This window comes from Globicephala melas, chromosome 9 (assembly GCF_963455315.2).
Source record: "Globicephala melas chromosome 9, mGloMel1.2, whole genome shotgun sequence".
NCBI lineage: Eukaryota > Metazoa > Chordata > Mammalia > Artiodactyla > Delphinidae > Globicephala > Globicephala melas.
The window spans coordinates 54,384,022-54,397,085 of NC_083322.1; the positions used below are offsets into that span (position 1 = coordinate 54,384,022).

At 40.0% G+C, this 13,064-nt stretch overlaps 1 protein-coding gene across 9 annotated transcripts in view; it reads left to right on the forward strand.

Annotated features, from left to right (window-relative positions):
- Positions 1 to 13,064, forward strand: part of CDK14 (cyclin dependent kinase 14) — a 716,216-nt gene that overhangs the window by 629,510 nt on the left and 73,642 nt on the right. For all 9 annotated transcript variants that reach the window (XM_070046334.1, XM_070046337.1, XM_070046335.1 and 6 more), the window contains 2 exons: positions 120 to 259; positions 5,696 to 5,839. In XM_070046334.1, the coding sequence (XP_069902435.1) occupies positions 120 to 259; positions 5,696 to 5,811 (256 nt within the window). In that variant the 3' untranslated portion in view covers positions 5,812 to 5,839. The remainder of the gene's footprint in view (positions 1 to 119; positions 260 to 5,695; positions 5,840 to 13,064) is intronic.

Here is a 13,064-nt window from a genome sequence, read left to right on the forward strand (position 1 = left end):
GGCAACTTGTTTTCTTGGCCAGGAATAAATAAATACTGAAAAATTAGGTGAGCCTTATGTCTTACTTAGGGGATTTTCTTGTTTGTTCTGATTTCTCTCTTTTTTGCTTGTGTTTTCAGGCTCAGCTATGTGAATCATGCAGAGGATCTGGCCTCCAAACTCCTACAGTGTTCCCCAAAGAACAGACTGTCAGCACAGGCCGCCTTGAGCCACGAGTATTTTAGTGACCTGCCCCCACGGCTATGGGAACTGACTGATAGTGAGTATGACAAATTCAAAACATCCAATCGAAGCAGGGACATGATTTTAGCATCTATGTGTAATACACATGTAGAGAGGTCCACATGTTTATATGTGCATCTCTCTAATATTACGTATGCTTGTATATGCATTGCGCGCGCGTGTGTGTGTGTGTGTGTGTGTGTATAGAGAGAGCGAGAGAGAATGGGGGAGGGGGGTAGTGTGTGTGTATATATTTAGTGGAATCCTGCCATTCAATTGCTAGCTTACCAGACACAGGAAGAAAATGGATTCCTTTTTTGCTATCTCTGCTCTGCAGTCAGCAGCTGCATGTCTTTGTATTTGATTATGTGTGTGTCCAAAAAAATGATATGAGCAGTCATAAAGGAAAAGGAAAATATGATTTACATATTTAGTGCCTTATGCATATAGTATTTTTTAGCTGGCTGCAGTACACAGAGTAGGAATGATTCATTTCTATTTGATTCTCAGAGACAATCTTGGTTGTAACAATAACCTTAAAAAGGGCTGCTATGCAGTGAGCTGACGAACAGAGTTGGCAATTGGCTAATGCGCTGAATTGACATGTAAGAACTGAAGACATGTAATTCATTTCAACTACAGATGCTCTTGGTATTCATACAGAGCTCTTCTCTGGATCTTTTAAAACAAAACACATTCCTGGGTGGGTTTTTGTTTTGTTTTTACAAAAGTGTTCATATTTACACAGCCTTGTTCAATTACATTTTAAATATTTGGGGGAGGATTTATGACTGGGAGGATCTCATCTTTCTTCCAAAGTGTGAAACAAAATTCTTGTGAAATTTTGCAAAACACTACTGCAGTAAGAACACTTTTGTTCAATGGTGATACATTCTTTCCAAATGCCAGTGAAAGATATTTCTCCTCATACTCTTTTCTTTTTGCCTTAAAAATTAATATACTGCATATATGGATGGATATATCATTTTTAATCCTTGTGTACACATCACTTACCATAGACATACATAAAATTTATTTCTTTATTCCCTTAGACTTTTTCCACCCATGATAGCATTGGAGTCTCCTCGACAACAATAACCTTTTACTTTGGAACTAAGTCCCAAGTAACAACTCTTGGGTATTCCTACACTAAATCTTTTCTGATACCTCATATTTAATTCTAATTACTTTTTTTTTTTACTCTAAAGTAACTATAGATATATTAACCCACTACTCCCCCATGCTTTGAAATCTTCTTCAGTATTTCATATATTCCAAGCCCATATTTATCCCATATTCTGCACTACTTCCTTTCTGAAAGTCTACCCACTGACCATTACTACAACTATCCCCATTAAAAAAAAAATTAAAGTTGAAATCCCTATAGAAAAATAATGAATTGGTAACACATCTTCCCATACTGGAAAAAAAAAAAATGATGCCAGTGGACTCATTAGTTTATTGCTCGTCAGACTCAAACATATGGCTTGTTTTCCCATTCAGTATAACTTGCAACTTGATATCACTCCTCCTTGGTGACATCTCAATCCCATCTGACTTGATGATTGAGTTTAAGCCGGGATTTTGATGGTCTATGAATTCTGAATTCTGTAGTAGTACTTTTCTGTTAATATGGACTTATTACCCACTTGGCACTTAGTTTATCAGCCAGTGGTTAAATCCAGTTTCTATCAGTAAGTAAATGCCTACACATTATCACTCGGCAGCAGGCTGCCAATGGAGACAGCCTTGTCCCTGTCATTAACAAGCACAATGTATGCAGAACACCAGAGGGGAATTAAAACCACAAAAAATACCTCAGGGTGGTATTTTTAATATGAGAATTTAATTTGTAATTTCACAGATTAAGAATTTTGGCTGCATTAATCCCTTTATCAGCTCACAGCAGGCTGTTTGCAGAAGCATAACCATAAGGCGATATTCATTGGCAGAAACACGTCTTTGCATAACGTTAAACATCAGGAGCAGTGAAACCTTTTGAAGGGGGGAGAATAAAGATGAAAAATCATTATATTTTTAAAGCAAGATTCTGCTAAACGCCTCCGGTAACGATTTTGAGTTACAGAAATGCTATTTCTGTGTCTAGTAGATAATCATTATGAAGCATAAATCCAGTCGCAAGAAAGGACAATCCCAGTATTAAATACCACAGTCATTTCCATTTCGAACAACATGGTAGTTCTTGTAAACATGTTTACAGAACAAAGAATTCCTAGGCTTTGGAGACTTTGGGAACTAGTTCTTTTAAGTGAAATGACTGGTTTTGGTGACTCTGTTATCTAGGTTAATATTCTGCAAACTATATTTAAAAGTTCTTGAAATTCTTAAAATTAAATTTTACATTAGTGTGGAGTCTTGTAAAAGTTCACCACCTGGCAAATGGCAGCAGCAACAGCAGTGCCAGTATCCTCATATGCTTCCTTTTCAAGGAGATTTGGAAAGAGATCCATCTGAAAAGAAGTGTTGCAGAACCAATAAATGGATTGTCTTATCAACCAAGTCATGGTTTCTGTTAATCAGTTTTAGGAGCCTCACATTAATACATAGTCTATTCAGGATGCAGTAACAAAATAACTTAGACCGGGGCTTAAACAACAAACATTTATTTCTCACAGTTCTGAAGGCTGGGAAGTCCAAGATCAAGGTGTCGGCAAAATCAAGTTTCCTGATGAGACAGCCACCTCCCTGTATCTTCACATGGCAGAGAGAGAGAAACAGTGACACCTCTCTCTCCCTCTCTCTCTCTCTCTCTCTCTCTCTCTCTCTCTCTCTCTCTCTCATTTTTTTCATATAAAGCCACTAATTTCATCCTAAGGGCCTCACCTTCATGACTTCATCTAACCCTAAATACTACCCAAAGGCCTCATCTCCAAAAACTATCACGTGGGGGGTTAAGGCTTCAGCATATGAATTTTGGAGGGACACAGTTAAGTCCATAGCAGTCACATTCTTAAAGATGGGTCATGGCATTTTTTTTTTTAAAGAATGTACACAAAGGGAAAATCTTATGCAAGCAGAAAGCAAACCCAGGTAAAAGGAGAAGATTGTAACAAAAGTAAGTTCAAAGTGGGCTCCAGTCTTCTTGGCTACTTTAATATATCAGACCTTTTGAGAAGAGTATCAAGTGTTATTAGAACCTTGGTTACACAGAGCACTGCAGTCATTCCATGAATTCTTATAAAAATGAAGTTGTATGCTGATGCCAGACTGTTATTTGCTTTGGAAGAACATATAACAATATAATATCTTTCTTAATTGTACTAGTCCTTAAAACCTCACCAGTTTACAAAATGCCAAAATTTAGAAGCAATGTATTAGTGTGCCACTGAAGCAGGAATTATAAATTCATCAAGCAAGAATTATGGTACAGTTACCTGGAGATCTGGTGGTTAAAGCTGGCTAATTCTAGTGGCACCCTGTCATTCTCCCTCTATCCCAAAACCCGAACAGCCTTGCCCCACTTCTTCACAAAGATTTAATTGCAGGGAAGTAAATGGAGGGCTGATTTAGAAGAAATTCATTATTTTTCCCAAATACACCAAAGGGCATTCTCCTGTGTATACTATCAAGTTACATAAATTATTGAAGCTGAACCACCCTTGTCAAAGTAAATGAACAAAATACACTTCATAGCGTAGAGTCCTTGATTTTATTACATTCATTTGCTAATTCACAAAACTCAGATCTGCAGTGAAAGAAGGCCAACAAATTGGTGCAGTGTGAAGAGCACTGAACTGGGAATCAGACCACCTGGATTCCAGCTTCAGCTCCGCTGTTAACTAGCTGGGCAGCTTTGGAGAAGTGCCTTAGTTTCTGTGGGTTCCCAATTTCTCATATAGAGACACAGTGATCCCTAAGGACCTTTCAGCTCTAATGTTGGTAGGGTTTCTTATTCCTATATATGTCCTATATATTATCCTAAAGCAACATTATGCCATTAATGGAGCTCCATGCCATCTTTTTAAAAAGAAAACACACCCTGTTCTAACATATTTGCTGCTCTGGTTTCTAGACTTCCATTCTCTCTTGAATCCTTTTGAGCCGAGCTTTTATACCCAAGATTCCACAACTGCTGGTTTTAGTCTCTATCCATTGGTCTTTCCCCAGCCCTCATCTTGATCCATCAGCATAATTCAACACACTTGACCACTGTCTCCTCGTAGTAGCATTTCCTTCACTTGGATTCCAGGACAGGACATTTTCCTTTTGCCTCCCTAAACATTCCTTTTCATACTCCTTTGCAGATTTCTCATCTGCCAGACCTCTCACTCTTAGAGTGCCCTGGGGCTTAATCCTCAGATCTTCCTATCTACATATGCTCCCTAGAGCCTAGATGATCTCATTTAATCTCATGATTTAGATATCATCTGTGTACACTGACAGCTTCCAAATTTCAATCTCCAGTCCCATCTTCCCTGACTCCAGACTTGCATATACCAGCTGACTACTTAACATCTCCATTTGGATGTCTAGTAGGCGTTTCTAACTTCATATTACCAGAACTGAGTTCCTTATCTTTTCCCTTAGACTTGCTCATTTTATAGTCTTCACCTCGTTAATAAGGGGCAATGTCATTCTTCCAGTTGTTGGAAGTTACCCTTGACTCCTCTTCTTTTGTCGTACCCAGACCCGGTTCTTCTGTAGACCCTGTTGATGCTACCTTCAAAATAGATCAATAGACCATCATCACTTCTCCACTGCCATCACTGCCCCATGTCACTCACCATCTTCCTTCACCTGTGTTTCTACAATAGCCGTCTAACTGTTTTGCCTGCTCCTTCTCTTGCTCCTTAGAGAGGCTTTGCTGTTTCTTCTTTCTTCAGTTCGTGCTTGCTCTTGCTCTAGATATATGCATGACTTGCCCTTTCACCTTTTTGGCTCTCTGCTCAAAGGTACCTTTACCTGGGAAGCCTTCACTGACCTGCTTCCACCCCGGCACTTCCTGTTTCTCTTCCTGCTTTATTATTCTTCAGAACACTTACAACTAGTTGATATATTCATCTGAGTGTTTATCATCTGTCTCCCCTAAGTGGAATCTACAAAAACCAGGGTTTCTTTTCATTCTGATTGATACACTACAGGATTCTGAAAACCTAGAACAGTGTGGGGCTCAATAAATATTTCTTCAAAGAATGAATGAAAGAATGCACAAAGAAAGGGCAAAATATGTTGTTTCCAAATTCAGGCTTATTGTTCTAGATCAGAGAAGTATGAGAGATCAGCTGAGCTGTGGCTTGGAGGGGAAGGCAGACTACCCTGTCGTATGTGTGTGTAAATCTGTGTGAGTGTGTGTGTGTGTGGCTGTGACGACTTGACATTTCAAAGACCAACGCATACCATGATGTTTTATGTGCGGGACATCCAGCATTGCATCTCAGCCTCCAATTTTGAAAGAAAAGATTCTAAATACACCTATAAATATGTAAATGAAAACTTTTCATTCTGTCCACAGTGTCTTCTATTTTTACCATCCCAAATGTAAGATTGCAACCAGAAGCTGGAGAAAGTATGCGGGCCTTTGGGAAAAACAATAGTTATGGCAAAAGTCTATCAAATAGCAAGCACTGATGCGCACAGCAGTCTCAAGAGAGCACAGGTAAGATGACCTACTTTACTTGGAAAGTAATTGTGAAAAGACATTGAGTCAATCTTTCAAATGAAATATTTCAGACTTATTTTTTCCTAAGTATCTTATGAATCTCTTATGTTTGTTATGGCATTCATTACAGATTCTAGTGAGGCAGAGTGCTGTCAGTCATTTCTGTATTTTTAGGCACTTGCTGGAGTCTAACCACAATGGTCCTTTATTTATGTAGTCATAAGCAAACCATTTTAGTCATAAGCAGATCATTTCACTACTCACCCATCCTTCATAGAGGCTAGAAAATGGTTAACCTCGGAGGATATTTAAGCCACAGACCTGCTTTGTGTGGCCCACACAATTCTTTTCCTTGGTTGCTCCCATTTTAAAATGAGGAGATTTTACACAAAGTCTGGGTTTCCGGCTTTTCTCGAGAAATCAGCAGCTTTGGCAACATTAAACTCACATTCCTGCCAGAAGTTTGTGTATGTAACTGAACTGTGGCTGCCTCCTTTGGAAAGGACATGGGCTCCCTAGTTTAGTTTAGTGGCCATTTGGGCCACTTCACTCATTTCTGATTCCTGGGTGGCCCCTAGTACAGACCTTGTTGTGGTGAGGCATTTATTTTATTTTTTTCCTATTCGATTCTTTGGCCTCTGCTATTCTGCAGATGTAAAGCAGAACCTAAACGAGATAGTCTCTGAGCCTGTCGGCCTGTCCCGGTCATCACACAGGCTTTACAGAAAAAAGCATAAGATGGCAACTTCTGAAAAGGCTGTGTCTTTAGTGCCAGTTGGAAATGTCTGGGTTTTTTGGAAGTTTACGCCTATATGTATCTTTTCATTTAATGCAACATAACTCTGAAGCAAACAGAGAACCAACTTTTTTGTGAGGAAGGCTTTTTATTTGGAGCCCATATTGTTACTTGCTTGTGTGGCTGTTCAGGAATTAAATGTTCCAGTGAATTGAAAGATACAGACAGCATCGCAAGGGCTCCTCTTCCTTCCTCTCTCTCTTAATGTGAAATGTTAACAGGCTGAACTGTCAGCAGATTACATGTCCACATTGTCTTGTGGGTGATTAGTCAATACATTTGGACTTAGCTTTTGTGTATGCTCAATGTGGAGGTCAATTTTGGCCTCTCAGGAGTATGGTGGTGATTTATGAATGATTGGAGAAAAGATTCCCAGATTGATAAAAGATGTTGTATAAATGCCAGTCGGGAAGTGTTACTAGTAGACTTGCTATTTCATACGTAAGATTATTCATTCTTCTGGTTATTTCTCCCTATTGGATAAAAAGTTACCCGGAAGCACAACTTTATTCACCCAGTAGCATTTGTACTCTCACTTCAATTGGTCAGACAAAGAGTGGGGCTGAGTTTTTGACCAGTTACCTCCTGGTTCTGAGAATGGTTTTAATTCATGAGGGTTGCAGCAGATGCTATTGAGAGTATTTGACCTGCATTACCATAATGAGAGCCCCTGACTTTATAAATCCCTTAGCCAATTCAGTAGAACAAAACAAAAATTGGACCTTATTTGTGCTGCTGCCTCATACACACATACACACAAGCAAGCTTGAATTTCCATCGCAGGGCTGTGCCCTTTCTTCTCTGCTCTTTTGAGATCTCTCTGACCTGAGCCTGGCCAGTCAAAACGGCTAGAATGTGTTTCAGGTCAGCTTTTCCGTGTAAATCAAATCATGCTCACTGGATAGAAGCATTGCCCATAAGGTCTGAAAAACTGCTAAGTGAAAAGAGATTTTAAAGAGCTGCTCGGAACTACAGTCATCAGTATTTAAAAGCCTTTACAAAGATGTTTTTTCTTTGTAGTATGTTTTTAAAACTAGATCCAAGGGTATTATCTAGAACCTCTTCCTCTAGAATTATCTAATAATACTAGAAATGTGTTCTCTATGAATTTTGTCTTTTTCACATCAACTTTTAAAGCTTTAATATTATTACTGCCTTTGTTGTTTTCTTCAAAATCCAGATACCTCAGTTTGATTCAACATTATATTAAGGAAACATCTAAATTTCTTTTTCTTAGAAAAGCTGCATGGAAGCTGGATTTTAAGAGTTTTCTGTCAGTCAGCAAAAAAGGAAATCATTTTAATTTTTCACCTTTGTAGGGTTTTCTTTTAATCAAATGGGTTCATCTTAGAGATGAAATAGCATAGCCTATATATTGGCCTAATACATCCTGCACAGTGGAGCTGATTCTAATCAATAGCTGAATACCAGTGTCTATATTGTAGACATTATAGAGTCAAAAGTCTACATAGGGCTTCCCTGGTGGTGCAGTGGTTGAGAGTCCACCTGCCAATGCAGGGGACACGGGTTCGTGCCCCGGTCCGGGAAGATCCCACATGCCGTGGAGCAGCTGGGCCCGTGAGCCATGGCCGCTGAGCCTGCGCATCCAGAGCCTGTGCTCCGCAACAGGAGAGGCCACAACAATGAGAGGCCTGCGTACTGCAAACAAACAAACAAACAGTCTACATAAATAAGGGTATTCATAAAGAAAATATGTAATTCCCTAGATTTTGATTTTGTTGTTGATGAATTAATTAACAGTTTAGAACAAGCTGAGGCATCTTAAATTTTCCTCAAATGCCCCAGTTCTTTGTAAAGCAGAGAGATTGGGAAGGAGAGGAAGGGGCAAGAGGTTGAGGGCTCAGAGAGCCTAAGACTGTAACCTAGCATTTTAGCCACATCTCTCTGGGGAGTTACAGAGGTAAATGTGGAAAATGCATTGTATCACTTCTGGTTTTGAAATGACAGAGGACTGAGTAGAGAGGAGCGTTTCAAGTCCTAGTTTTCTCTTATACCACAATGCCAAATTGTTTCTAAACTTGAATATACTAAGGTCACTTCAGTTATTTAGTTAATAATCCTGGATTTACATAAACTGGCCTTACTGGAAAAGCTAATGAGAAGCATTTTTCTTTGCAACAGAGAGCAATTTTGGTTTCAGAGTCTTGTAACCAAATGAAACGAAAAGAAAACCACATGCACCTAAGTTTAAAAATGCAGCCAATGGATGATCAAGATGCTGTGCTTCCTACAGTTTGTTATCCTCTAAAGATATGAATAGACTACAGATTGCATAGATTGTCCCCACCCTTTTTATCAGCATTAAAGGATAGGACTTTCCTAAAGTCTGAGAGCGCCTTAAATACGCATACAAATTTTCCCTAAGGGAAAGACCGGAAACTATATTGAATATCACATCCATTAGTATCACTTATATTTGTGCACAGTGATACTGAATACACCCCCAGGCTGAGCTTAATTTTCCATTTATTCTAAATTGAGAGAGGAAGTGCACAGTCACTCTTGTCTGCTCTCCTTTTGCTGAATACAGGGGATAAGAATGGCCTCTAATCTTTTAGACAGATGTTTTATAATTTTCCTGAAATGGTATATGCTCATTATGGAACATCTCTTTTTAATGAATCAATTGGTCTTCAAACCCTATTAAATTCATAATAAATATAGAAATACCTGTCTGGTGCATGCAAAAACTGCATTTGGTTCAAGTGCAAGAAGTTAACTGCATGCATATTTTGGTGACCCTCTCCTTGCTTTCTAGTATATTATCTTTGCTAATCAATGTTATTTAAGTATCATATGAAAATGAAAAAAAAATGTGGTAGACTCTTTCTGTCTGACTCAGTCATCAAGCAATAATTTCCTAAAAGTAGGCTGCCAGGTAAACAGTAGGATGCATAAATTGCTCAAGAATTTTAATTAAATAAGAGAAAGATTTTTTAAAAAACCGAACTCCAGGCAAAATATAATTCATTGGTGCTTAAGACTCTCTGGCATCGCTAACTGAACGTTCATTAGAGAGGTGTTCACACACCCTGGGGAAGTGGGGGGCAGTGCCAAAACCCCTGGTGAGTTTTTAAAAATCCAGGGTCCTGGGGTCTTCCGCATTTTAAAGAACCCCAAAGGATGTTGATGTAGGTAACCTTTGAACCACATATTATGACCTGTTCGGTAACTATTTAAGAATTGTACATTTATGAAGTAAAATAATCAACTTATTTGGGCTAGGACTGGATAAAGACAAAATAGGAAAAGCCATCCCTTCCTTTCCCTTCCCTTTTTTTTAAGGAAGATTAATATAAAGTTGTGCTGTCCAACAGGGTAACCACTAGCCACGTGTAGCTATTTTAAGTTCATTTTTAATTAATTAAAATTAAACTAGGGCTTCCCTGGTGGCGCAGTGGTTGAGAGTCTGCCTGCCGATGCAGGGGACATGGGTTCGTGCCCCAGTCCGGGAATATCCCACATGCTGCGGAGCAGCTGGGCCTGTGAGCCATGGCTGCTGAGCCTGCGCGTCCGGAGCCTGTGCTCCGCAACGGGAGAGGCCACAACAGTGAGAGGCCCGCGTACCGCAAAAAAAAAAAAAAAAAAAAAAAAATTAAACTAAATTACAACCTTGTTCCCCCAGTAGCAGTACACGTTTCAAGTGCTCATTACCCACCATGACTAGTGGCCACCATAGAGACAGGGCAGAGCGAGGACCTTTCCAGCATCACAGAACGTTCTACTGGACAGCACGGGTGAAGAGCGTTTCTCCTGCCTGCCTTTGAGGAATCAGGAAAATTGAACTGAATTCAATCAGTAAAAATATGTTTCAGTTCTAGAATATAGCCACTTCAGAGAAGCTCAAAACGTTTGCGGAAGAGAGACACTCAAGTGAGGAAAGAGGCAGGTGGCAAAGTGAGAGGGACAGAGACGGTTGACTGAGAGCCATAGAAAGCGCTGTGTCACAGGGACAGGAGCCATCACGAGGAAGCGGGCGTGGGGATCTTTCGGGGGAAGGAAACATGGTGCGGTTTCCTCAGGGATGGTGGTCTGTGTTGAGATTGCTCAGGGAAGTAAGGAAGAACAGGTGGACAGTCCTTAGACTTCTTAAAGCTGCATGGCAGGCCTCGCAAATCCTGAATGGCCGTCAGGATCCACAGGAGCTTTGGTTTGTCTGCTGTCAAACTCAACCGCCATCTCAACTCTGGTACCTGCCCCTGGAGAAACAGCGCCCTCTAGCTCTCCGTCATGCTGTGACCTCTTCTGTCCCTGCGTTGACTAACAGTACTTTTATTTTCTCTTCATCTCGTGGCTTTTGCTGACTTGTTTCTGCTTATTCATGAATCCTGCTTATCATTGCTTCTCTTGTCCCTCTATTCCTGGGGCAGTCTGTAGCCAAGCTCTTTTCTTCAGATTCAGACCCTCCTCCAGTCCAGAGCAGCTCTGATTGGTGTAGCCATCATCATGGAGAGAGAACAAGGCTTTGAGCAAGGCTGTTGGGTGTGTCCAGTCAGCTGAGCTGTGAACTGTGTGGCCAACCTTTCCTTAAGGAACCCCTCAGAAGAGGGCTCTGGGCTTAGCAGTCTCTGAAGCTTCTAGGAAAGCAAGCAGTATAGATGGAAGGCACTCGCTTGGCCTGTACACTACCAAGGGAAAAATCAGACAAGTATAGAGGGAAACTCCAGTTTTCATGGAGTAACAACATCCTCAATGTGTGCTATTTTTGACTAACGGTCTTTTTAAGCCATGTTGCGTCTTCTCAACTGTAGACACAAAAGGAGATAACACCCATTAGTACTTATCACAGTATAAGAAATTCAAGTGTTGGATCTAGTTTTCTTTCAGTAGCAGAAAGATTTATTATTTTTCTCCTGCTAGAACTGTTATTTTCTGCATGACTCTGCAAATTTTTTTCCTTATCAAACTACAGTTTTATCTCTGTTTATTATCTCTGTTGTCTCATGTAGTTGACAGCAGTAGTTGTGGAAATAACAACAGGCAGAGGGGGAAACAAACCTTAGTGTTCCTCGCGGGTTTTATTTAAAGAATCCCTGGTTTTTGTCGTTACCTCTACGTTGCTGCAGATTAAGAAATATATATTATTCAGGAACTTGACAGTGCTTCGAACCATACACATGCAGACTACGTTTGTGAACATTTGATTGAGAAAAGGCTGGAATGTGGTTTAGTTTCTCCACCCCCCTTTCCTTAGCTTCGCCTTTGCCCAAGAGAGTCTATTACGTCCTCTAAATCCACTACTTAGCAAAATAATGGGCCAAGGAAGTTTGACTCTTCTCCCAGTCCCTTCTCTGCCCCTCTGGCCTTCCCTTCCTTTGGGTCTCCTCTGATCTGTACCCCACACCCCGTCCACCAGCCCTGTGAAGGGGTTCGCCAAAGACTAAGTCCTTTACTATCTAATTTGCTTAATTCTGTCCTGGGTTGTCACAAAGCAGAATGAAAAGGAAGTTTAATATATCATGCTTCATTCATCCAGAGTGCATTTTTTAAAGTATTTACTTTTCTCTATATTGACGTAATTTCAGATTTACAGAAAAGTTGCAGGAGTAGTACAAAGAATGGCTGATACACAACATCCACTTCCCCCAAATGTTAGCATTTTACTACATTTGCTCTATCATATTCTTTCTCCCTCTCTCTCTCTTTCTCACACAGACACACAAATGTGTGCACATAACACAGTTTTTCCTCACATGATGCTCCATTACCTTTAAATATTTCAGTGTGTTTTTCTTAAAAACAAAGAATTCAGAGTGATATTTTTTACATTAAAAATAGAGGGGTTTTTGTCCTTGCTTTTCCTTTACCCTTCTCTGAGAGTTTTTAAAAGCAAAACGGCTAAAAGAAAAGAAACTTGTTTGATGCTCCACAAATTGGTTCATCAGCCTACAGATGCTCAAAAATCGGCTATGTTTTTGAGATTCAATGTTTCCAGGTCAGATGAGCCTTCAAACTGAGGATGATGGGCCGGTGTGGGGGGCGGGGGGTGAGAATAGCACTGCAACTTGCATCTTCCGTCTTTTTAAAACCGAAATTAATTTCTTAGGGACTATTTAGCCAGCAGCATAACACGAGTGAAGCTTTCTTATAAGTAGTGGGCATAGATGTGATAGGGCTACTAGCAAGATAGCTATTAGAATGCTTGGCCAAACTATTATGAAGTTAACAATCACATATAACTATAATCAGTTCAGGTGCTCTATTTTTCCTTTTCATTTAATGTTGATTCTTATGAATTTGGGATACAGAGGGAATCGTCTATGCCCTAAGTGCACTGTATTGTATTATTAATACCAGGATAGCAGCTGAGTCCCACTAGACAGTCTTTGTGGTCTGCGGATACTCTAAGAAGTGTCTGAGCATAAAAGGAGGCTGTTTGAGTTGAAGTGGGCTGATGGTCTGGGA